Source organism: Erythrolamprus reginae, chromosome 2 (assembly GCF_031021105.1).
Source record: "Erythrolamprus reginae isolate rEryReg1 chromosome 2, rEryReg1.hap1, whole genome shotgun sequence".
NCBI classification, from domain to species: domain Eukaryota; kingdom Metazoa; phylum Chordata; class Lepidosauria; order Squamata; family Dipsadidae; genus Erythrolamprus; species Erythrolamprus reginae.
Genome location: NC_091951.1, coordinates 78,873,039 through 78,900,184, shown reverse-complemented (window position 1 = coordinate 78,900,184; position 27,146 = coordinate 78,873,039). Strand labels below are relative to the sequence as shown.

Sequence of the window (27,146 nt, the reverse complement as noted above, 5' to 3'; positions counted from 1 at the left end):
TCGCTTGATAATTTCCTTGGCTGAGAGTAAATTTGACCCCTATGACAATCATTAAGTGTTGTACCACATGATTCTTGACAAATGTATCTTTTTCTTTTATGTACACTGAGAGCATCTGCACCAAGACAAATTCCTTGTGTGTCCAATCACACTTGGCCATTAAAAATTCTATTCTATTCTATTCTATTCTTGGTTTTGCTGAGGCTGGGATGACGATTCAACCTAGAATGATAAGACTAGAGCAGAAGTGGGTTCCTCCTGGTTGAGACCAGTTTGCCCGAACCAGTAGCAAAACGCTGCTGATGTCATAAAGATGTCATGGAACCAGTTCAGTCAGTGCTGGTCCATAAACGGCATCATTTTTTAAAAAAATCAGATTTTCCCCCCCCCCCAATTTGCAGGTGGTGGTGTGTTTCTGATTTTCCCCCCCTTCTGCGCATGAACAGAAGTTGACTTTCCATCATTGTGCATGCATCACCATCTTGTTTTTGGCTTTAAAAAAAATAGGTTTTTTTTTTTTGCCCTGCGCAGGCACATCCACACCCACGAGGCATGGTCACGCAGTGTAGGAGGAAGCGAACCGACAGCTAGTTAAATTAGAACCCAGCCCTGGGCTGGAAAGAATCTCTGAGGTCTTCTAGTCCAGCCCTGTGCTCAAGGCAGGATACGTTATACCATCCTGATCAAATCTTTGTCTATTTTTGAAAACGCCCAGTGATGAAGCACACATAATTCCACAGTAGGCAAGCTATTCCATTCATCAATTGTTCTGTCAGAATTGAACTGAGTCTACTGGTGTGAAGAAGGATATCAAGCCTCAAATTACACTGCCTGTTCTATTTTAGGTTTAAAACTTGGCTTGGATTACTGGCACCGTTTTGTTTTTAACCTCTGACACTGAGTCTTAAGCATATGGGAAGAATAAACTTCAGCTGCTTTTGTATATCTTTAGTGTCAGGTATGTTTGTGTTATTCATGAGTTAGCTCCTCTCCTCTCTGACTACAAGGGATTGTGCAACAGAGGGGTGAGATCACTGTACAATACTAACATCTACTCAGAAGCATGCGTTATATGCAGTCTTGCTCCCATCCTGATAAGTAACATCCTGAGCCGAGGTGGCGCAGTGGGTAGAGTGCTGTACTGCAGGCCACTAAAGCTGACTGTAGATCTATAGGTCAGCAGTTCAAATCTCATCACCAGCTCAAGGTTGAGTCAGCCTTCCATGCTTTGGAGGTGGATAAAATGAGGACCCGGATTGTGGGGGCAATATGCTGGTTCTGCAAAAAAAGTGCTATTGCTAACATGTTGTAAACCACCCTGAGTCTAAGGAGAAGGGTGGCATTAAAAAAAATCAAATAAATAAATGAATGGATGAATGGATGGATGAATGAATGAATGAATGAATGAATAAATAAATAAATAAATAAATAAATAAACAAACTATGTTTCTTATTTTTTAATGTGTGCATATTTTGAGAAAGAAACTAGATGAGCCTTCCAGAAATATGCCTATCCCAAGCGTTTCTTTCTAAGACTGTTGGTCAAGATGTTGAACAGCAATCAATTTCCAACTTGAGCATCATTCTTTGCTAAAGCAAAATGAAAAAAGCACCCAAAAGACCTCTGTAGATTTGCATTAAAGAAGTAGGTGCCAGGTGGCCCATTCTAATCAATGACCAGAGGTTCATCTCGATGATTGGATTGGAGTTTTTTTAAATAAGCAACTGTACAGAGACACCATAAAAATAACTAAAATATTATTGGATACACACCTGATCCTACCCAGTTAATGAAATTGTTTTTTCAACCCGTACTGCAAGAGTTGATTAGAGATATCAGAGTGGAGAATAAGCTAGTTATATGCGCTATATGAATTATGTGATAAAAATGTTAGAGACTCCTTCCTGGGAGAAATACAGTCAAAGAGCAACAAAATAGACATTCCCCCAGCTCTCTAAACCCAATAGTCCAGAAGCCTCAGAATCAAGGCTGAAATCCAGCAGGTTCTGACACATTCTGGAGAACCAATAGCGGAAATTTTGAGTACTTCAGAGAACTAGCAAATACCACTTCTGGCTGGCCCCAGAGTGGGGTGGGAATGGGGATTTTGCAGTATCCTTCCCCCAGGAATGAGGAGGGAATGGGGATTTTGCAGTATCCTTCCCCCAGGAATGAGGAGGGAATGGGGATTTTGCAGTATTCTTCCCCTGTAGTAGGGTGGGAATGGAGATTTTGCAATATCCTTCCCCTGCCACACACACCAAGCCACACAATGCCCACCAAGCCTTGCCCCATAGAACCAGTAGTTAAAAAATGGATTTCACCACTGATCAGAATTCTTGTCACTCTAATATTCAAGAATGGAAGACTGATAAGCTATTTGCATACTGAGCATTGTGTGCCAAACCAACTGCTGCTATCACTTGAAAGCTACATATGACGAAATCTCCAGACTACCAGAAAGTGTGAATATTCACCAGCTCTACCTCTTCATCAATTGCCAGGCACTGTACTTATTCAGAGTAGCTGATTAAAATTACTGGGGGAGAAGGTTTTTTATGTTTCTATACAACTTTGGGCTTTTGCATGTAGGTTGAAAGGTGGGGAGGGAGAAAGGGTCATTCCCGTAACCATCTGCTGCCCTTTAACAAAACAGATTGAGAGTTACTTAAAAGGCTTGAGCTATTACTAGGATTGCATTGCAAGTATTTAGAAGATAGCATACATATTAAGACATCTTCAAAGAAAGGCTCGCTCCCCCCCCCCACTCTCTCTCCCTCTCTCCCTCTCTCTTTTTCATAGGTCTGTTATACAAAACAATTATTCAGGTGGTAGAGCTGTAGTTCATGGCATATTAGTTTTCAGACTTAAGGAAGATGTTCCAGTCCCCGAATTCCAAATAAATGTGTTCAAGTATAAAAGTATGGCAAATTTATCCTCATTTCATAAAGAGTATTTACAGCCAAGGTCAAATAGGTGGTTTCACATTAGTCCTTTCCCCCTTATTGGATATCATTTGTTCACTTCATGAATTTATTGTCATTTCTTCACTTTGTTTATATATTGCCTTAGGGAAGAAATGGGGGTTTACTCTAGGTGGAGAAAAGGTAACTGTGAATATAGTAGCCAATACTAAATGAAAGAGAGATTTTGCTAAATAAAACACTTCTAGATAAAGATTAACTTTTGTGTTGCGATACTGTTTAGAATAATAGGATAGGATAGGATGGAATGGAATGGAATGGAATGGAATAGAATAGAATAGAATTCTTTATTGGCCAAGTGTGATTGGACACACAAGGAATTTGTCTTTGGTGCATATGCTCTCAGTGTACATAAAAGAAAATATAGATTTGTCAAGAATCATGTGGTACAACGAGGATACAAGTTCTTAAAGTAAAAATATACGAATAAAGCCATGCTAATTCAACATAAAAATGTAACTTCACTAGGCTTCTTTGGACAATGAATGTTAATTTCCCCTGTTGATGGGCCCTTGTCACAGGAAGGAATAGTCCATTGGTGGTACAATCTGAGGCTTCTCTTACTCTAACCTATTCTTCCCTTTACCATTTTAATTCTTCATTAAATTTAGAAAGAACTATAGCACTATAGCATTGCAACTCCAGCACATAATGACTCTTGAACACAACTGGTGTATTTCAGTGGGAGATCTTTTTGATGGATTGCACCCCATGAACCAAATCTTTTTCTCATTTTACTAACCCTAGTTGCAGCCAAATATCACTGTTAGTCACTTGATATTTTTAATAGGATAGTTTATTTGACATGATTGTTATTACGAACGTCTAAGAGAAAATGCATTTTGCATGGCGATCAACTTAAGGAACCACAGCTGCTGCAGCATTCTTTCCAATGTTCTTCAGTCAATAATAACAACAAGGTCCATAAACCTTGCTTTAAAAAGAACCTCTACTATATGTAGGTCTCAGCAAGGCCAATGCTGATTGGTAGACGCCCAAAATATTCAGAACTATACACCACATTGTAATACTTTAAAATATTACCTCCAAACAAATCATCTGCTGTAAAGTTCTTCCATCTGAACCAGCGGTGAAATGCACCCAGTTCGCTTGTGCCTGTTGGTCGTTGGAGAGCTGGTCATGAAGGCAGCATGAAGCTCTGCCCATATGCCTAGACGCCGCCCTTTGAGTTCTTTTACCATCTGCACATGTTCTCACTGTTGCTGACATGTCTCAGTCTCTCTCTCTCCATCTCTCCCTTAGACACACACATCCTGACCTCTTCAACACATAAATGCTTCTAGTATACCATGACTTTCAACAGTCTCTGCACTGAGTTTAAGACTTTCTAGGTTTCTTCTCTACCTTTTCTGTTTAATACAGTGTTCAGGCTGGCCCACACAATAATAAAAATACACATTACAAACTGGACCAAATGTAACACAGATTAAAATAAAGCCAAAGTCTATTGTTAAAATTAAAAAAATAAATTTAAAACATTGCTGAAGGATAAGTACTTTTTTACCATATTGTTAGAAGAGCCAACATATTTCTTAGGGAGTGCATTTTATAGCCTGGGAGCCACACAAGAGAAGACCATGTTGTTCTGTATAAAAGAGATTTGAGCTTCTGGCAATAGAAGCATTGCTTCGACTGACAGGTAGGTAACTAACAAGTTTATAGCACGAAGCATGATCCTAGAGATAATCAAGCCAAAGGTCAACAATACTTGAAATTGAGGCCAGAAATCAACTGGTAATCAATATAGACCATCTGTGATACCATAATATCCACAGTCAGCAGCCTGGCCATCTTATTTAGCGACTGCTATTATTTCCAGACATATTTCAAGCCCCATATAATGCATGCTATAGTAGTTTGGATGTGTGTTGTAGCCAACACATAGATAACCAATCTAACTCATACAGGAAGGCTCACAGTTCTTGCAGTAGCTACAAATAAGTTGTTTGCCATATCAGCCACATGCAGTATGGCTAGCTCTGGACCAGGAAACACCCCAAATCTGGACAGATGTTCTTTCTGAGGAAGTACAGGCTACACTGTGAGCTTTAACCACACTTCCAAAATCCAGCTTTTCTTTCAGCTCCATCTTGCCTGAATTTAATTTCATCTTGCTCTTTCTCATCTAGCACATTATTAAGTTAGGCAATATCCAAGAGTACTGATTGCTTCCTTGGAGTTAGAAGATAGAGAGTAATAGAAACAACTGTCATCAGCATACTGATAGGGCACCATTCAGAAATTCCAAATGACTATACTCAACAGTTTCATTTAGATGCTAAGCAGCAAAGAGGATGACAAGGCAGATGCCATAAGTAGGTCAACAACCTAAATGTAGAACAGTAGATGGCTTGGACACCTTTTGAGCACATCCAAACAGGAAGTAGCAATTTTATTTCTTAATTTACTTATATAGCCACCCATCTGAATTTATTTTGGTTCAGCAGAATGCTTTTTCAGTAGCTACCTTTTAACTAACTTTAGATATGCAGGGACACATCCTGCATTGAAGAAGTGATCAATCACCTTCCTTAATGTAGCAGAAATTAGCTCGGGTGCGTAAAGCCTGAGCAAGCAAACGATGGCCCCTCATTCTCTCCCTGTACCCCGTCTCCATCTGTAAGATCTACGAGCTGAAAAGAATTAAGATGAACCTGACAGGCAGCTGCCAAGGTTATTTTCCTGTGACCTGACCCAATGCTGGAGTCTAGATTAAACTGAATCTGATTGATTGATATAAATTGTTCACAGTGAGCTTCCAACTGTTCTGGCTCCCTCCTCCAGTATCTTGATGGAAGAGATACTGCACACTAATAGAAAAGTATTAGCAGCCCGTCCTGTGCTGACACAGTGAAGGCAGAGAAGTATCCCTTACCTCCACAGCCACCATGACAGTATAGGATGCCAAGAGGAGCCTATCCAGGGGTGGGCTATTCCCGGGACGGTGGGGGGAGGCAGTGGGGTAGCGAAAATGGAGCTCCATCACAGAGCACCCAATTTGCAATGAAAAATGTTGAAAGAAAATGCAGGGCGTCCTGCATAAGCCAGGCCCACAGTACGGTAGTAAAAATTTCTGTAGCCCTTCACTGGGCCTATTCCATGTTCAACCCATCACAAGAGCCTCCTCCCTTTCTCTACGCTTGCCCTTGGCTTTATCTCTCATAGCTCCTTGATAAACCAGTGTGCAATTGAGGAAGGAGGAAAGGAGGCACTGAGGACCAATAATGTCAACTGCTCAGGCCTTCTCCACAGATCAGCCAGTAGTAATATTGTCAGGTGATAAGATAGACAATTCCCCAAGTGCATTTAGAAAACTGGATACATTAGACACCATTGGATCATTGAGATGGATCCTTTTAACCATTCCTTTACCCCTGCAGGGGTTTATAGCAGTCTACAACAGACTAGGACAATGATGGCAAACATTTTTGGGTGCCAAAAGTGTACACTATCATGCACAAAACTTGCCCACATGCATAATTCAATGCCCTCACACAGAATAGAATAGAATTTTATTGGACAAGTGTGATTGGACACACAAGGAATTTGTCTTGGTGCAGATGCTCTCAGCGTACATAAAAGAAAAAAGATACATTTGTCAAGAATCATGTGGTACAACACTTAATGATTGTCATAGGGGTCAAATAAGCAATGAAGATACAATCAATATTAATAAAAATCTTAGGATTACAAGCAACAAGTTATAATCACACAGTCCTAAGTGGGGGGGACAGGGTGATAGGAATAATGAGAAAAACTAGTAGAAATAGAAGTGCAGATTTAGTAAAATGTCTGACAGTGTTGAGGGAAATATTTGTTTAGTAGAGTGATGGCCTTTTGTGAAAAAACTGTTCTTGCGTCTAGTTGTCTTGGTGTGCAGTGCTCTGTAGCGACGTTTTGAGGGTAGGAGTTGAAACAGTTTGTGTCCAGGATGCGAGAGATTAGTAAATATTTTCCCCGCCCTCTTTTTGACTCATGCAATATACAGGTCCTCCATGGAAGGCAGGTTGGCAGCAATTGTTTTTTCTGCAGTTCTGATTATCCTCTGAAGTCTGTGTCGGTCCTGTTGGGTTGCAGCACCAAACCAGACAGTTATAGAGGTGCAGATGACAGACTCAATGATTCCTCTGTAGAACTGTATCAGCAGCTCCTTGGGCAGTTTGAGCTTCCTGAGCTGGCGCAGAAAGAACATTCTTTGTTGTGCTTTTTTGATGATTTTTTGATGTTAGGTGACCATTTTAGGTCTTGAGATATGATAGAACCTAGAAATTTGAAGGTCTCTACTGTTCATACTGTGTTGTCTGGTATTGTGAGAGGTGAAAGGGTGGAAGGGTTTCTCCTAAAGACTGCCACCATTTCTACGGTTTTAAGTGTGTTCAGTCCTAGATTGTTCCAGTCCATACCACAAGGATAGTTGTTCAACCTCCCGTCTGTATGCAGTTTCATCATTGTCTCGAATGAGTCCGATCACTGTTGTATCGTCTGCAGACTTCAGTAGTTTAACAGATGGATCGTTTGAGATGCAGTCATTAGTGTATAGAGAGAAGTGGTGAGAGTACACAGCCTTGGGGGGCACCTGTGCTAATAGTACATGTATCTGATGTGATTTTTCCTAGCTTCACCTGCTGCTTCCTGTCTGTTAGGAAGCTTGTGATTGGCAGATGGCGGATACCCCCCTTTGTGTATGCATGCATGCTGCCCGCACCCCACATATGTGTGCAAAAGAACCCTGCTCTGGTGGGCCTGGCTGGCCCATTTTTTGCCCTCCCCAGACTCCAAAGTCTTCCCTGGAACCTGGGGAGAGCAAAAATACCCTCCCCTGCCCCACCAGAGGCCCCATGAAGGCTGAAAGTTCATCTCAGATCCTCCACATGGCCCCCAAATCAGCTGGCTGGTGTGCACATACACACTGGAGCTAAGCTATGGCAATATGAGCCAAGGTGGTGCAGTGGGTAGAGTGCGGTACTGCAGACCACTAAAGCTGACTGCTAGATCTGCAGGTCAGCGGTTCAAATCTCATAACCGTCTCAAGGTTGATTCAGCCTTCCATCCTTTGGAGGTGGGTAAAACGAGGACCTGGATTGTGTGTGGGGGGCAATAGGCTGGCTCTTTTAAAAAGTGCTATTGCTAACATGTTGTAAGTCGCCCTGAGTCTAAGGGGAAGGGCGGCATTAAAAAAATCAAATCAATAAATAATAAATAAAATAAATGGCTCACATGCCGGCATATATGGTTCAGCGTACCACCTGTAATACGTGTACCAGAGATTTGCCATCACAGAACTAGGAACAACAGACTTACCGAATTCCTCCAATTTCAGCTCATGGCTAGCAGATCAGTGGTAGGATTCAGAAATTTTTACTACCAGTTCTGTGGGCGTGCCTTGGTGGGCATGGCTTGGTGGGTGTAGCAGGAGAAGGATACTTTAAAATCCCCATTTTCTCCTGATCAGCTGGGACTCGGGAGGCAGAGAATAGATGGGGGCGGGGCCAGTCAGAGGTGGTATTTACCGGTTCTCCGAACTACTCAAAATTTCCGCTACCAGTCTTCCAATACAGATGAACAGGGAATTGCAATTCTATACTGCCAACAATGATCTACCAGATTTTAAAATATACTAGAGTTAATATCAATTGAAACAACTCTCTTAAAAAGGAAAATGCACTCCATGTATGCTCAAAATTTCTTCAATCTGTTTTTCAAATGCTCTGCCATAGGGCCTTTGGTTGGACATTGTTCTTTTTGGAATCAAATTCCGGCAAATCGCAGCAACAGAACAGGGAAGAATAATGGCTGACTCCATTTCTGTACTCAAACATATACGTACTCCCTACATGGCCAGATTACCTCCGAGACCGCCTTCTGCCGCATGAATCCCAGTGCCCAGTCAGGTCCCACAGAGTCGGCCTCCTCAGAGTCCCGTCAACCAGAAAATGTCATTTGGCGGGGCCTAGGGGAAGAGCCTTCTCTGTGGGGGCCCCGGCACTCTGGAATCAGCTCCCCCCAGAGATTCACACTGCCTCCTCCCTCCTTGCCTTCCATAAAAGTTTAAAGACCTATTTATGCCTCCACTAGCTCCTAGCCCCCTGACCAATGAGTGTTTTAGTATGTTTTGTTGAACGAATGATGATGAATGCTTTTAAACTATATTGGAGTTTTTAAAGTCTTTTTAATAATATTAATTGGATTTTTAGATGTATTTGCTATGTTGTGAGCTGCTCCGAGTCCTCAGAGAGGGACGGCATACAAATCAAACAAACAATCAATGAATCAAATAAACAAACAAACACACACACACACACACACAAATAAACAAACAAACAAACAAACAAACAAACAAACAAACACTCCAGCTTTGTCCCCACACCCAATCTTTTGCATGAAACTAAAAGAGAAGGATGGAAAAGAGCAAAGCACACCAGCTTACAGAAGAGAATATCTGTAGCTCAAGGTTGAAAGATGGAGTCCTTGATGCTTTCTGAGTTTCCGCACATCAACCCAGCCTGCTACTAAAGAGATTAGCTCTTGTTTCATTGCATTGATGCCTCCGATTTCTCTCTGATTCTCCTCCCTCCCCAGCCTTATCTCTTGAGTTCCAGGGTCCCTGGTGTCAGCACCGGAGAATTCTTTTGGATATTTGCAGGGTTGAAATATCAGACTTTAAAGGACAAACAAAAATCAAACAGCAACAGCAGGGGGCAAAAAACCCAAACAAAACACAACCCCAACCCACCAACAGCGATCATTAAATCTGTGTGTTCTGTAACCTGCAAACTCACTAGAGAAATTCAAAGAGCTGGTGTCTGGCCCAACAGTTGCAAAGAGAAAAGGAGACAATCAGATATAAAATCAGACACAGAAGGAAGTTCTGTAGCAAGACTTGGTTGCTATTGGGTCAGGGTTTCTTTTCTTTCCTCTCTCTCTCCCTCTTTCCCTGAGAATGAGCTTTCTTTTACTTAAGAGACCATTTCCAGTCAGAGCTTGAAAGGGAAGCAATCTTGTTTATTAGGCTTGCCTTGCCCCAAATAATCATTAAGGGCTGTTTCTGTCTGCACTAGATATCCTCAAATATAGTAGAGAGTAGTTTATAGTGTATCTTGTACCTAATTTGTTACAGCAGTTCTCACAACTTCCATTGATTGGAAGGCCATCCCGGACTACATCAGAACCGCAGAATCTTGATCTTGAAAGCCGTCTTCTTTCATGGGAGAGTCTTTGGAGAGTCCCTATTGCCACCCGTAATCTTCAGACGGTATAGCTACCATGTTAACTGAGGGATTGTGAGAACTAATGTAACCCATCTCCAGTTCAAAGAAAGTGCTTTAAAAACACAATCAGAACATAGCTAAGACACATTACACTATTATGATTTCCTAAACAAATATTACTTTACAGAGAGAGAGAGACAGGGAGAGGGAGAGAGAGAGACAGGGAGAGAGAGAGAGAGAGAAGGAGAGAGAGAGAGAGAGAGAGAGAGAGAGAGAGAGAGAGAGAGAGAGAGAGAGAGAGAGAGAGGAGTTGAGATTAAAAGTCCTAAACTAGAAGCAGAGAGACCATAATTTCTAGTGCCACCTTCAGCATGAAGCCATCTGGGTGATTCTCTTTGAGCCTTAAGAAGAAAATATTCTGAAATTATCCCACTTTATTACAATCCACAATCAGGATGTCTGGTGTGATGCTTCAGAATTCGGTCAGTCAGAAGTCGGAAGTCCCACAGTAGTTTTGCTTGCTCATTTTCAACCATTATTAATTTATTATTATTATTATTATTATTATTATTATTATTATTATTATTGATTTTTCAATTCTGGCTTTGACAGCATTTGTTCTAATGGCCTGTTCTTGTATATTCTTGTATTTTATCTTGTATGTTGTTGTTGTTGTTGTTGTTATTATTATTATTATTATTATTATTATTATTATTATTATTATGTCAATACAACACAGCAAACGAGATCACTATGCTGGATTTCGTATTTCATCACCAGTCGGGCGCTTCCCAAGCACCTAGGACTGCGTGATGTAGCGGAGAATTATGTTTGCTGATCCCAGTAAAGTGGCCTTTTGCAATTGACAGATGGAGATTTTGTCAATTCCATTGGTTTTCAAATGTCCGCTGAGATCCTTTGGTATTGCGCCCAGCATGCCAAGTACCACTGGGACCACTTTCACTGGCTTATGCCAGAGTCGTTGCAGCTCGATTTTTAGATCTTCGTATTTCACTAATTTCTCTAGCTGCTTCTCCTCAATTCTGCTGTCCCCGGGATTGCGATGTCAATGATCCATACTTTCTTTTTCTCCATGATCACAATGTCTGGTGTGTTATGCTTCAGAATTCGGTCAGTCTGAAGTCAGAAGTCCCACAGTAGTTTTGCTTGCTACTACTACTACTACTACTACTACTATTATTATTATTATTAATTAGATTTGTATGCCGCCCTTCTCCGAAATCTCGGGCCGGCTCACAGAATAAATATAGAAACAAAGCGTACAAAACAATTAAATCTACATCTATATAAATTTCTAAATACTATTTTATTTTTGAATTTTCTGATATCATCCAGTTGGGGACCGCTGCTTTTAGAAGGATTGAGATGTTTTTTTAAATTCACTCTTAGATACGCTAATTTCTGCATAAATGTTTATTAAACTTACAAATTTCCTTTGGGCCTTTTCCAGCTGTGTAGTGCAGAGAATGTTCTGCTTGATATTCAGAGACTGCTAGAATAGAGAGAAGAGGGCCAGATGCAAAACTTTTAGATTCTGTTGTTCCTGTCCATTCATTTGTTCAAATGATTTTCTCAGATGGCCATATATTCTTCACCAAAACATAGGAAACCCATTACTAAACAATGAAACAATGTCCATATGATTGTTAGTTATGCCTTGCTCAGAATAAGAACCAGGATTATGCTGACTTGTGCAATTGAGATTTTTCAGGAATTAGAGAAATGCTTTAAAATGTCGTGCTGCTTTTTTGCAGTTTATCAATCACAGTTTAAGGAGATGCAAGTTTGTTTGTTATTCTGATTCTTCATTTGCTACAATTATTGAGAACCTCATTTGATTCAGGAATGTGTGCATAAAAATTACATTTGTCTTGTAGGTAATTTTCCCCAGTTGCCTGCCTTGAATTTATTTTCATCGTTGCCTTAATTCCTTACTTTTATGAAATTCTAACGATGTGCTTTATTTTCAGTCTACCCTTATTGCGAGAGATTAGGATTCACAATTTGGACAGACTCTATAAAATACTTGGCTTTATATCTTTCCTGAAATATATATCACAATATGTTGAATTAAATGGGTTAAGTGTGTAGATGCAATTTCAGTAGAAATAACTCGATGATTGAAAATTCTATTAAGTCTCTGGGGTAAGATTAATGTTATTAAAATGAATATTACAGGAAGATTAATGTATATTTTAAGAGGGATTCCACTGTTAATCCCCATTAGATATTTTACTCAGATAGATAAGTTAATGAGAATTTTTTTATGGCTGCCTAACACCCCTTAAATATCATTAGCTAAACTGAGATTACCTTATACTGCAGGTGGTGTACACCTACCCAGGTGATTCTTGACCAGTAGTGTCTTCTAAACCAGTTGGTTCCAGCAGGTTCTGAACCAGTAGTGTGTTCTAAACCATTGAAATCCAGTAAGTTCTGACAGGTTCTGGAGAACCAGTAGCAGAAATTTTGAGTAGTTCAGAGAACTGGCAAATACCACCTCTGGCTGGTCCCAGAGTGAAGTAGGAATGGAGACTTTGCAATATCCTTCCCCTGCCATGCCTACAAAGCCACACCTACAGAACCAGTAGTAAGAAAACTGGATTTCACCACTGGTTCTAAATGATTTTGCTACTGGTTCACATGTGTGCTCATTTGCACAACACTTCTTAATGAACTCAATCTGTATAGTCTGGAGGACAGAAGGGAAAGGGGGGGGGGGACATGATTGAAACATTTAAATATGTTAAAGGGTTAAATAAAGTTCAGGAGGGAAGTGATTTTAATAGGAAAGTGAACACAAGAACAAGGGGACACAATCTGAAGTTAGTTGGGGGAAAGATCAAAGGCAACATGAGAAGATATTATTTTACTGAAAGAGTAGTAGATGCTTAGAATAAACTTCCAGCAGACGTGGTTGGTAAATCCACAGTAACTGAATTTAAACATGCCTGGGAGAAAGATATATCCATCCTAAGATAAAATACAGGAAACAGTATAAGGGCAGACTAGATGGACCATGAGGCCTTTTTTCTGCCTCTCAATCTTCTATGTTTCTGCACATGCACAGAAGCATCCTGGGCGGGTGGGCAGAGTCTCCCTCTGCCAGCACCAGTTCTAAGAACTGGTACAAACTGGGAGCAACGCACCACTGTCCTTGACCTAGGACCAGTCACTTAGCGAACATTCGAAGTTACAACCAAGATCTAATACTGTAGATTAGATCTTCAATGAACTTCTCTGTCTGCTTTTAGACTTCCTTCCTTCCTTCCTTCCTTCCTTCCTTCCTTCCTCCCTTCCCTCCCTCCATCCCTCCCTCCTTCCTTCCTCCTTTCTTCGCTCCCTCTTCTTTCCCTTCCTCCCTTTTGTATTCTCTTAATCCTGTAGAAGTCTCCCTCTTGTGAATGTGCACCAGCATTTTACTACATTAAGATCACAACTCAAGAAATTCGCCAGACCCATCCTAGAATACAGCTCATCTGTTTGGAACGCATACCACGTTTCTGACATTAACACCCTCAAAAATGTCCAAAGATACTTCACCAGAAGAGCCCTTCACTCCTCTACCTGTAACAGAATGCCCTACGAAACTAGACTTACAATCCAATTAGAACTACAACACCTTAAACATGATCTAAGTATTGCCCACAAGATCATATGCTGCAATGTCCTGCCTGTCAAAGACTACTTCAGCTTCAACCACAACAACACAAGAGCAGACAACAGATTCAAGCTTAATATTAATCGCTCCAAACTTGACTGTAAAAAATACGACTTTAGTAATCGATTTGTCGAAGCGTGGAACTCATTACCGGACTCTATACTATCATCCCCTAACCCCCAACATTTTACCCTTAGACTATCCACAGTTGACCTCTCCAGATTCCTAAGAGGTCAATAAGGGGCGTACATAAGCGTACTAGAGTGCCTTCTGTCCCCTGTCCTATAGTCTCTCCTATATCTTCTCTACTATATCTCTATAAACTTCATTGTATATTATTGTGTATTGGACAAAATAAATAAATAAATAAATAAAAATGTTTGTTGTTAGTATATAGGATTGCAGAGCCCTGATAGTACAGTGCTTGAGCCCAGTTAAGTACTCCATATTGTTGAAAGGAACCCATATTTCTATTATAAATAGCTAAAAGTCTATCCTTCTATTTCTCAGCTGGAGGGGGAAAACAAAGAACTATTTCTAAATAACAGTATAAAGAAGGTAAATATATGTGGCCTAGAGCACTGGACACTTTCTCTTGCGAGACCTCTCTTCCAAAGAGGAACTGTTCTCTCACAAGCATGTCATCCTGGGGCTGGGTTCCTATCCCCAACCTATTTCCCCCCCACAATGATTGATGTCAAGTATTGTTATGGGCATAAAGAGAAAATTATCAGAGAAGGGCCCAGCAAAGGAAGAGTCCCGCGCTCTCAAAGGAACAGGATGCTACTGTGCACATAGCCACTCAAAAAGCAGAACATCAGAATGGCATTTCAGACAAAGTAAAACCAATGTTCTGGTTATACTTGTACTACTAGCCTTCCGTCTGGTCTAAGGCTGCCTCAGGAACTAGCCTTATCTTTTCCCCCAAGGTGTTTTTTCAAGAGGCAACTGGACTTTCTGGTTTTTCTTTGAAGACATTTCGCTTCTCATCCAATAAGCTTCTTCAGCTCAGAGCTACCTAATTCTTCAGAACTGAAGAGGTTTCTTGAATGAGAAGTGAGGAAGGGAGGGAGGGAGGGAGGGAGGAAGGAAGGAAGGAAGTCTAAAAGCAGACAGAGAAGTTCATTGAAGACCTAATCTATTAGATCTTGGTGAAATGTCTTCAAAGAAAGGCCAGTTGCCTCTTGAAAAAGCACCTTTGGGACAACCAAGACCTGGATGACTAAAAATCTCTCTAGCAGTGATGGCAAACCTTTTTCGGTTTGTGCATGCTCACATACATGCCCATGCGCACAGTCCTGGTGCTGCCCTCTGTACATGCATACAACCCCCCTGCGCTGCCCTCAGTGCATGTTCATAGGGCTCACTGAAGCCTGTGGACTCCTGAAGCCTGGAGATGGCGAAATATGGCCAAATGGGCTAACCAGATGTTTGTTTCTGAACTTCCTGTTGGCCCGTTGGGCCATTTTTGCTGTCCCCAGGGAGAGTGAAAATGGATGAAAGGAGGCTGAAAATCAGGTGGCCAGCATGCACATGTGCACCGGAGCTGGCATAGGGCAACGTCTCACGTGCCCTCAGATATGGCTCCATGTGCCACCTGTGGAACGCGTGCAGCGGTGGGCTATGAGCCAGAACACTAAATTGCAATCGCTGCCGCGGATCTTAAGTTCTTGCACGACCAGCGTGATTTTGCTGCTGCACCTGTGGAGGTAGCAAAATCGCGCAGGGAGCCACAGGTAAAACCTCGCTGAAACACGGGCGCAATTTTGCTAACTCCACAGGTGCAGCAGCAAAATCCCGCTGGTCCCGCAAGAACTTACGACCCATGGCAGAGAGCACAATTTAGCGTTCCAGCTTGTAGCCCACCGCTGAACGCGTGCCATAGGTTCGTCATCACTGCTGTATAGACATTAACCTTATATTTATACTCGCCGTACTTCAGCAGTAGATGCAGGTAGAGAGAAGCAAGGTATGCATGAAGACAGCTGAGAATTCCATCTGACCTGATTAGCATTGTTTACCTAGCCCAGGTGTAGGCAAAGTTGGCTCTTCTATGACATGTTCCGACAGCCGCTCAGAGTCCTCGGAGAGGGGCAGCATGCAAATCTAATAAATTATTATTATTATTATTATTATTGTTGTTGTTGTTGTTGTTGTTGTTGTTGTTATGACTTCAATTCCCAGAATTCCTGAGTTAGCATGATTGGCTCAGGAATTCTGGGAGCTGAAGTCCACAAGTCATAGAAGAGCCAACTTTGCCTACCCCTGACCTAGCCTATCAGAGAAGTGAAAGCTGTGGTCCCATCACCAGCATTGAAAAAAGTGCCTCCATTGTCAAAAGTTAAGGGAGGGATCCAGCATGTTTCTTCATCTCAAGCAATGACGTGTTTGGAGGCCAGCACTAAGCTCTGCAGACATTTTAAGAAGGGAGGTTTTTCCTGCTCTATCCAATGGCACTCCCCAGAAAGTGGTCCAGGACTCACACCTTAGGAGAGCTCCTAAATAATTTTGTTGATAGCCCTGTTGTATATATTGCTGCACAGGCTAGTTGGCAGAGCTTTGGAAAGACTTGGTCCATAGTCTTCCTTGCACAAAGTAGCCCTGGAGATGCAGAGCTAAGTTAAGGCCTCAGAAGGGCAAAGAAGCAATCTACAGTGCACACATTCGCTACGCATTCACAGCTTGCTATTCTTATTCCTTTTCATTTGTTTATTTGCTGAACAAACAAAATTTGACGTGAAGCTTATGTACAACAATATATTCATTTCAAAATAAATACCAATATGAATATGTGTGTGTATGTGCACCTGCACACCCAGATGCCTACACACAGGTGTATGTTTGTTGAAAACCTGTATATGTTTTGAACACCTTTATTAAATATTTCTATCCAAAGTTAATCTGGCAGAAAATATATTTAGATAAACATATTGAGATATTTAGAAAACATATTTAAATAAAACAATATTTAATTAAACGTTTAAGCTCTTGCTGTTTTGTTTATTTTTTGGCCAAAGCAATTTTCTACATCTTTAAGTACTTTTGATTCAAAAGAATAACATACTTTAGTTTTTCCATTTTTTATTTTGACAACAAACCTAGTGGTTAACAATGAGAATCAATTTACATCAATGTACATTTAGAAAAATAATAAAACTAAAGACAAATTGTCAAAAACGGTTGGGTTAGATTCATGAATTTTTCAAAACATACATCTCAAAGGAATGACTAATTGGGCATGGTTAATTACCTACCATGACTGATTAATCAGAGATAATATTATCTACTGGTTATGGAAAATGCATTCCTTTGATCCTAATTTAATACATTAGCTATCTTTGCTACTATATCGCATTGGCTCTTAATTTGGAGATTGCTGAACTAAACCATCTGGCTGATTATTTCCATTTTATATTAGTCTGAAATGTAGTCAATATATGACTTTTAAATTAGTTTATCCAAAGTTCATATTAATTTACAAATCTAGGAATGTCTAAATAGTGTGACTTTCTATGCTTCTCCTATCCTGGCACATTCTATGTCCCCTCTCTAAATTTAATTTCCAACCAGCAATCCTTAGGCAAGAAAATGTGATTAGGAGAAGAACCATTCTCTATACAAGACAAGTGACAAACTGCATAGAAATTACTATGTCTGAAGATGGAGCACTCAGTTCAGTAGCGAATGGCAAATTCTTGTAGGGGGTTGCTGTAAAACACGTCTGTAGTGCTGTAAATTTCCCCAGCCCTTTGCTGAGAATCAATAAAATATACCCTGGCCATGAAAAATGTACAGTTGAAAAATGTCTTTTGATTTAAATTACTTGAAGAATCAAAAACTTTCATAACTGAACTTTTGTAGAATTTGCCCTTAGTTACTGATCAGCAAGCCAGGGTCAGTTTATTTTGAGTTGACAGTTTGGGTAACCACAAAATTAATTGCTAATATTTTACACTCATTTCTCTTGTGTATCCTCCATTCCAATAGTCTTTGCTTCTATATGAGAGAAGAACCTTCAGTCTATGTCTGGGAATTTCTGTTCTATTCTCGTATATGCTAGATTGTCATTGAGTTGTATTTTGGAAGAAAAGTAGACCCTTGGAACCAATGTTCCTGTCCATAGGTGGGCAGGAAAAATCAATGGAAATAGCGTATCTTACATAAAGTGAACAATTCATTGGTTTCGTAATTGTAGATTTCGATGTCAGGGGCACGTCCTAAGAAACAGCTCCCCATTTGATGATAGGGTTGCAAAGTCAGCACCATAAAAGGGTTATAACACTAACATAGAAACATAGAAACATAGAAGTCTGACGGCAGAAAAAGACCTCATGGTCCATCTAGTCTGCCCTTATACTATTTTCTGTATTTTATCTTAGGATGGATATATGTTTATCCCAGGCATGTTTAAATTCAGTTACTGTGGATTTATCTACCACATCTGCTGGAAGTTTGTTCCAAGGATCTACTACTCTTTCAGTAAAATAATATTTTCTCATGTTGCTTTTGATCTTTCCCCCAACTAACTTCAGATTGTGTCCCCTTGTTCTTGTGTTCACTTTCCTATTAAAAACACTTCCCTCCTGGACCTTATTTAACCCTTTAATATATTTAAATGTTTCGATCATGTCCCCCCTTTTCCTTCTGTCCTCCAGACTATACAGATTGAGTTCATTAAGTCTTTCCTGATAGGTTTTATGCTTAAGACCTTCCACCATTCTTGTAGCCCGTCTTTGGACCCGTTCAATTTTGTCAATATCTTTTTGTAGGTGAGGTCTCCAGAACTGAACACAGTATTCCAAATGTGGTCTCACCAGCATTCTATATAGTGGGATCATAATCTCCCTCTTCCTGCTTGTTATACCTCTAGCTATGCAGCCAAGCATCCTACTTGCTTTCCCTACCGCCTGACTGCACTGTTCACCCATTTTGAGACTGTCAGAAATCACTACCCCTAAATCCTTTTCTTTTGAAGTATTTGCCAACACTGAACTGCCAATACAATACTCAGATTGAGGATTCCTTTTCCCCAAGTGCATTATTTTACATTTGGAAACATTAAACTGCAGTTTCCATTGCTTAGACCATTTATCTAGTAAAGCTAAATCATTTACCATATTACAGACGCCTCCAGGAATATCAACCCTATTGCACACTTTAGAGTCATCGGCAAATAGGCAAACCTTCCCTACCAAACCTTCCCCTATGTCACTCACAAATATATTAAAAAGAATAGGACCCAGAACAGATCCTTGTGGCACACCGCTTGTAACCTGACTCTGCTCAGAATACTCGCCATTAACAATAACTCTCTGATGTCTACGCTTCAGCCAGCTGCAAATCCATTGAACTATCCAGGGATTAAGTCCAATCTTCACTAATTTATCTATCAGCTCTTTATGTGGAACCGTATCAAAGGCTTTGCTGAAGTCCAGGTAGGCAATATCCACGGCACCACCTTCATCCAACACCTTTGTGACATAGTCAAAGAAATCAATGAGATTAGTCTGACATGATTTGCCTTCAGTAAAGCCATGCTGATTTGGGTCTAATAAGTTATTGTTTTTTAGGTGCTGATTTATCCTCTTTTTGAGTAGAGTCTCCATCATTTTAACTAACAATTTATAGTGGACATAATACTGGGCTCTGAAAGTTACAAGAGCCAATCCACACAAAATGTCATGTAGAAAAATGCATTCTTTTTTTGTCCTTTGAGCAGATGAAGCATTTTATCTGATTTATTTCCTCTGTGATCCTTCTAATCAGAGAACTTAAGATATAATGATATTTTACAGATACGCAAAAAATCAGCGAGATCTCATGCACACAAGTGTCTCCTTATGAGATTTTGCTTCTGCGCATGCAGAGGAAGCAAAAATTACCAAAAATTAAAGAGAAAAGATGGTAGCGCCCAAAGGACTGGCACCAGAGCAAATTGCGCAATCTGGCAGCCACTACTGGTGTGCAGTTGCCTACAGCAGTGTTTCCCAACCTTGGCCACTTGAAGATATTTGGACTTCAACTCCCAGAATTCCCCAGCCAGCGAAAGCTGGCTGGGGAATTCTGGGAGTTGAAGTCCAGATATCTTCAAGTGGCCAAGGTTGGAAAACCCTGGCCTACAGCACCAGTAGCAACCCATCACTGATACATATAAATATAAATAATTCTTTTTCTCTTGAGTCACATGGTATACCCAAATACGAGAGGGAGTAAAAGCACTGCCTAACAAGGCAAGCAGCCAAACTTCAAATCCTAGAAGGGAATGGTTAGCTGATGAGAGCTAAATAGCTTGAAATAGGTCTGTACTAGTCTCCCTTGATTTCTTTATCAGTTCTGGGTAAGTTTGAATATACTGTATATTTATATAGTTATTTATTTTAGCTGTTTGTTTTCTCCCACCCGTGTCTCTTTCACCAGTTTTTCTATACATAGGCCATTTCTCCATTAGTTTTTTTTTTTTTTTTTTAAATCACCCAACCATTATTGTGATATAAAACCCATCTTCATTATTGCTGTATTAGCACAATGGCTAATGACTTTAGAAGGTCATTAATGGGGATCATATTTTTTTAAAAAATGTATATAACAATTTCAGCTCAGTTTGATGTGGACAATTCAACCTATACATATCTCTCTCTCTCTCCATAGTCTGCCAGTCTTTAAAGCAGTGTTTGTTCAAAGACTTTGAAATAGTGTAGTGTGGTAATCATAATCCTAGGGCACATTTAAAGAGAATTCAATTCAATTCAATTTATTAGATTTGTATGCCGCCCCTCTCCAAAGACTCGGGGCGGCTCACAACAATAATAAAAACAATATTCCAGCGAAAACAAATCTAATATTAAAAAGCACGTAAAACCCTATCATATTTAAAAAAGCAAACAACATACAGTATACATACCCAAACATAAATATAAAAAAAAGCCTGGGGGAAAGGTGTCTCAACTCCCCCATGCCTGGCGGTGTAGATGGATCTTGAGTAATTTACGAAAGACAAGGAGTGTGGGGGCAGTTTTAATCTCCGGGGGGAGTTGATTCCAGAGGGCTGGGGCTGCCACAGAGAAGGCTCTTCCCCTGGGGCCCGCCAAACAACATTGTTTGGTCGACAGGACCCGGAGAAGGCGAATTATCATAGGGCTGCAACTTTGCAAACACTATAAAGCCTGACCATTTTATCCATGAAATCCATGTCATCACATGCATTAGCTGGACTTGTCTAGGCAAACACATGTCAAGGATTAGCTCAATCCTAGGTGATATTCCATTACAGTATGTTACCATATATAAGATAAAAGAAGGATGTAAGCATGTTAAACAGTAATGAATGCTGAGTTATAGGGTGTAAACTGCAACCTGATTGGGCCAGAAAATTATAAAATGCAAAGCAACTTTGCAATGATTGTTAGCTGTTGGCTGTGGCTGTTGTTGGTAGTAATATTTTTAGTTGGCTGGCTGGAGCAGTTTTGAGCGTGAGTTAATTACTGAGTTAGATCTGTAGTGTTGATAGGGAGAAACCTGGATTGGTTTAGTATCTACATGTAAGTAAGCTTTACTGCATATAGTTAAAGCAAAGTTTGTTCCTGTAAATAGAAGACTAAGACAGAAGATATTTTGATTAAAACTGTTTACTACTGTTTTCTACAAAAGTGTCTCTGTTATTTCTCTGCACTGATTCCTAAATTGCCACACTATAAATTCTGATGTGAAGTCCTGCCGCATAGCTCTGTATATCCAGACAGCACATGCCAGCCTTCTCCAACCTGGTAGATGCCCTGATGAGTCATCTACAATTCCAATAATCAGAAAACTACCAAAAATTGAACTGGTTGAGTTTGAATAACATTCCACTCTTGGCAGGGTGCTAGCTTGGGGCTAACGTAATATATTTTCCCATCATGTGATTGGTCTCACCATATGAAAAATTAATACAAAAGTTTCAGTTGGTTGTACGACAAATGACAGCTTCATGTTTTTGTGTACTAAATTGTACTACAGGTAAGTCCTCAACTTACAACCACAACTGAGTCCCACATTAGTTGCTAAGTGAGAAGTTTGTTAAGTGAGCTTTACCCCATTCTACGACTTTTCTTGCCACATGTGTTAAGTGAATCCCTGCAGTTGTTAAGGGAATTTGGTTTCCCCATTGACTTTGCTTGTCAGAAGGTTGTAAAACCTGATTACATGGCCCCAGGACATGGTTGTTATAATGGTCGTAATTGTGGGAAAATAGTCATTTCAATGCCATTGTCAGTGGATGGTATACAAGAAAGAGAAAGATGGGGGATGAACAGGATAGCCATGTTTTATATTCACATTTTGCTTTTTCCATTGCATTGTGGGGTTTTTTTGGGGGGGCTGTTGTTCTAAGTAAAAAGTCAAGTTGGATTCCTTAAAAAAAGAAAAGAAATTTCAAGTAGTCGCTAAGTGAACTGTTGTAAGTTGAGGACTGCCTGTATAGGAACATTTTTGGGAACACTATTTTTAATCCCCTCTCCATTTTGCAGATGGGATCCACAGCGTGACGGCCCAGTGTGTCCTGCGTGTCATTGTCATCACCGAAGACATGTTGGCCAACAGTATCACAGTGCGCCTAGAGAACATGTGGGAGGAGCGATTCTTGTCACCTCTTCTCGCCAGCTTTCTGGAGGGCGTGGCTACTGTGCTGGCCACACCCAAGGAGGATGTCTTCATCTTCAACATCCAGAATGACACAGACGTCGGAGGACAAGTGCTGAACGTCAGTTTCTCAGCAATGTCGCCCCGGAGTGGCCACTTTTTCAGTTCAGAAGAGCTTCAGGAACAGCTGTACATGAAACGCATGACCCTCACCTCGGTCTCCATGCTGGAAGTCTTGCCCTTCGATGACAACGTTTGCCTCCGTGAGCCCTGCCAAAACTACATGAAGTGCATCTCGGTGCTCAGATTCGACAGCTCGTCTCCTTTCATCGCCTCCCTGTCCACCCTCTTCCGGCCCATCCACCCTATCACAGGCTTGCGCTGCCGCTGCCCTCAAGGCTTCACTGGCGACTACTGTGAAATGGAGATTAACCTCTGCTATTCCAACCCCTGCCTCAACAGTGGAATCTGCACCCGCAAGGAAGGAGGCTACACCTGCATCTGTCGCCAGCACTTCACAGGTTAGGCCTTAATTTGGAGGGGGATTTGGAGTTGGGGCTATTGGTTACAAGTTTTCAAAAATGCTTCCCTGTTTAGTGGCTCTATTTGTGTGTGAGAGGCTTCGCACCCACCGTTAAGGAGAGCCTCTGCTCACTTTGGGTAGTTCCCCCAGCAATGCTAGTTCTACAGCAACTAGTTTAAAAATTAGCTAGTTCTACCACTCTTTGGTAGAAAGAGAGGATCAGAAATCAATTAGCAAGTGAAGGTTTTTGATGTGTATCTGATACCTATAAGTCAGAGGTGGGTTCGTCTTACCTTCATACCAGTGCACTGCCTGCGCATCGCAGTGTTTCGTGAGTGCTCACATTGGCTACACTTGTGCGCATACATTCCCTCACATGATTTTCCACAGAAGCAAAACGTCACCAGAAATCATGCGTAGGTGAGTGGCCCCTCCTGCGATTTTGCTTCCATGCATGCACAGAAGCAAAAAATCCCAAAAATTGTGGGGGGGGGGGATTGGCAGCCCAGTAAAAACAGCACTAGAGTGGTCGTGCGTAAATTGCGCGATCGGTGGGCCATTACTGGACCACTGCACCAGGGTGCACCAGTAGGAACCCACCTCTGCTATAAGCAGAAGCTAATTAAGTTATGTATTAATGAAGAGGAAGATGCAGCCATGGTAAGAAGCACAGTTGTCTTTCTTCATGTTCAAGAATTTGTTCAACATTCATGATAGAATTGTAACTGAATTTTTTGTTACACGATTTTTCAGGTACTGGTTGTTGTAGGGAGGACTGTTTTGTTTTTCTTTGATGGTTTGTTTCTGTGTACAGAAAGTCTTATTGAGTATTTCTAGCTGAGTAAACTCTGCATCCTTTTCATGTGACTTCCTAGCCAGTCTGGCTACAGGGGAACACCGTTATACCAAATTGTGCCAGATAACATTGCTCTTATTGTAAAATCAGGAGCTATGGTGACCACTGGAGATTTCTGCTTTTTAAAAAAAAATGAATATAAGGGCTTCTATAATTGGTTCAGGCAATTTGATGGTTTTTATGCCATGTTGATAAACAAAGGGATCAATGTACTGGGCTGGGCTGGCTTCTGCTGGGTATTTTGGGGTGGAGAAGTGAGTGATTGAAATGTCTTTAAGGACACTTCTAAAACCATCAAGTTACAGAACCATAATATACTCTATTGTATTGTGGATGGAGTTATCGCAAGCCATCCCAACCAATCCTTGTTCCCCATTGGAGTCTCTTATAGACCTAATCATTGTGCAAATCATGGTTCCAACACAACTGTTTGTTTGTTTGTTTGTTCGTTCGTCCGTCCATTCATGCAATTTTTATGCCACCCTTCTCCTTAGACTCAGGGCAGCTTGCAACATGTTAGCAATAACACTTCTTAACAGAGCCAGCATATTTGCACTATGCAAAGCAAATCTTGCACCCTGATTAAAGCAATCCCACAAAAGCCAAGGGTTGTAATATGACTTTCTGCAGATTTAAACATTGGAACAGAAAGATATAAGTAAAATATTTCTTTTTGTTAATTTTTATTTTGGTTTAACTTGTGCTCCTTACCCAGCCAACAATAAAGAAGCAATAATATCTGCCCTCATAAGTTAATTTCATCTCCAATCATTACAGTGAGCAGGACGGGTTGGCTGGTACTTAAGTTACACAAGGACTTAATTGTGAACTGGAAAAGTAACAAGCTTTACTCTTGGGGGGGGGAGGACAAAATTGTCTTTACTCAAAATCTTAGCAAAAATGTTTTTCTTGGGTAATTCATTATTATAAGGGTGAAGGTAAAGTACTAGGGGAATAGAAACACTCATGCTATCGTTAGCAGGATAAGATTCATACTTCTAAGTCTCCCTTGAAAGCGTCTTCAGCAGTTTGCAATCTGTCTCATGTTTCACAGCAAAAGTACCTGCCAGTTGCCAATTTTAAATTCCAACTGCCACCCATAATTAGTTTCTGTTTGCTGAGTTAATCCTTTACATGGTATTGCCTGGGGGCAGGGGAGGGAGAATCCTCGGTTGAGTGATTTTTTTTTCAGGAGTACAACTAGAAATAAGGAATGAAAAGAACAAGAAGTTTCAGTATCAGCAAAACTGAAGCAAGTTGATATAAGATTATTATTATTATTATTATTATTACTTAGATTTGTATGCCGCACCTCTCCGAAGACTCGGGGCGGCTCACAACATGTAAAAACAAATCATAAGCAATCAGGCAAATTTAAAATATTTAAATATTTAAAAAACCCCATATGCTAACAGTCACACACACAGACATACCATGCATAAATTAAACGTGCCCAGGGGGAGATGTTTCAGTTCCCCCATGCCTGATGGCAAAGGTGGGTTTTAAGGAGTTTACGGAAGGCAGGAAGAGTAGGGGCAGTTCTAATCTCCGGGGGGAGTTGGTTCCAGAGGGCCGGGGCCGCCACAGAGAAGGCTCTTCCCCTGGGGCCCGCCAACCGACATTGTTTAGTTGACGGGACCCGGAGAAGGCCCACTCTGTGGGACCTAATCGGTCGCTGGGATTCGTGCGGCAGGAGGCGGTCTCGGAGATATTCTGGTCCGATGCCATGAAGGGCTTTAAAGGTCATAACCAACACTTTGAATTGTGACCGGAAATTGATCGGCAACCAATGCAGACTGCGGAGTGATGGTGAAACATGGGCATACCTAGGTAGGCCCATGACTGCTCTCGCAGCTGCATTTTGCACGATCTGAAGTTTCCGAACAGACCTTAAATAACATATTTTTCGGAGTATAAAACGCTCCGGAGTATAAGATACACCTTAGTTTGGGGGCAGGAAAATAACGAAAAAATCTACCTACCAGGTATTCATCTGGCTAGCGTCCTTAGTCTGGCCAGATTCAGCACATCATTTTATCCCCTGGTTAGGACTGGGAAAAAAACTTTTTCAGAGGGAATAACAATGAAAACAAGCCTGAAAAGACTTAGGGCTGGAAAAAAACCTTCAGAATAGCAATGAAAAAATCCTACAAACTGGGAAGATCTTTAACACTTTGTTAGGGCTGGGGAAAAAAGCTTCAGAAAAGCTACATTCAGAGTATAAGACACGCCCAATTTTCAGCCTGTTTGTGGGGAGGGGATGTGTGTCTTATACTCTGAAAAATATGGTATCAGCTGCTGGGGAGGAAGATAGCCACCTTCCTCCCTCTGCCTGGGACTTCCCAGGTGTACCAGGTTGGTCACTACTAGGTCAATGAACATTGATTATCAGTTGATTATAGTTCTGGAGACCTCATCTACAAAAAGGTATAGATAAAATTGAATGGGTCCAAAGACGGGCTACAAGAATGGTGGAAGGTCTTAAGCATAAAACGTATCAGGAAAGACTTAATGAACTCAATCTGTATAGTCTGGAGGACAGAAGGAAAAGGGGGGACATGATCGAAACATTTAAATATATTAAAGGGTTAAATAAGGTTCAGGAGAGAAGTGTTTTTAATAGGAAAGTGAACACAAGAACAAGGGGGCACAATCTGAGGTTAGTTGGGGGAAAGATCAGAAGCAACATGAGAAAATATTATTTTACTGAAAGAGTAGTAGATGCTTGGAACAAACTTCCAGCAGATGTGGTAGATAAATCCACAGTAACTGAATTTAAACATGCCTGGGATAAACATATATCCATCCTAAGATAAAATACAGAAAATAGTATAAGGGCAGACTAGATGGACCATGAGGTCTTTTTCTGCCGTCAATCTTCTATGTTTCTATGGTAGTCCTTGACTTACATCCATTCATTTAATGAACATTCCAATTTATGAGCATGCTTTTTAAAAAAGTGACTCATGGCCATTTCTAATACTTATAACCAATCATGTCACTGCAGCATTCCTGTAGTGGCATGATTGCCATTTGCAATCTTCTCAAGGAGCGCGCAACAAGCAAAGTGGGGTGGGGGGGAGCTTGAGTCATGTAATAATCACAGTGATTCATTTAATGATTTTGGCATTAAAAAAAAACAAATGGTTGGGTCACTTAAGTAAATTGGAATGCAATTTACTTAGTGACTGCAATGCTTAGCAAGAGAAGTTCTCGCCTCATTTACTGTCTGTAAACCGCTTAGAGAGGGCTGTA

The 27,146-nt window shown here is 40.8% G+C and overlaps 1 protein-coding gene across 1 annotated transcript in view; it reads left to right on the top strand.

The window, feature by feature from the left end:
* Positions 1–27,146, top strand: part of CELSR3 (cadherin EGF LAG seven-pass G-type receptor 3) — a 121,867-nt gene that overhangs the window by 12,463 nt on the left and 82,258 nt on the right. The window contains exon 2 of the mRNA XM_070738412.1: positions 22,401–23,033. Coding sequence (XP_070594513.1) covers positions 22,401–23,033 — 633 coding nt within the window. The remainder of the gene's footprint in view (positions 1–22,400; positions 23,034–27,146) is intronic.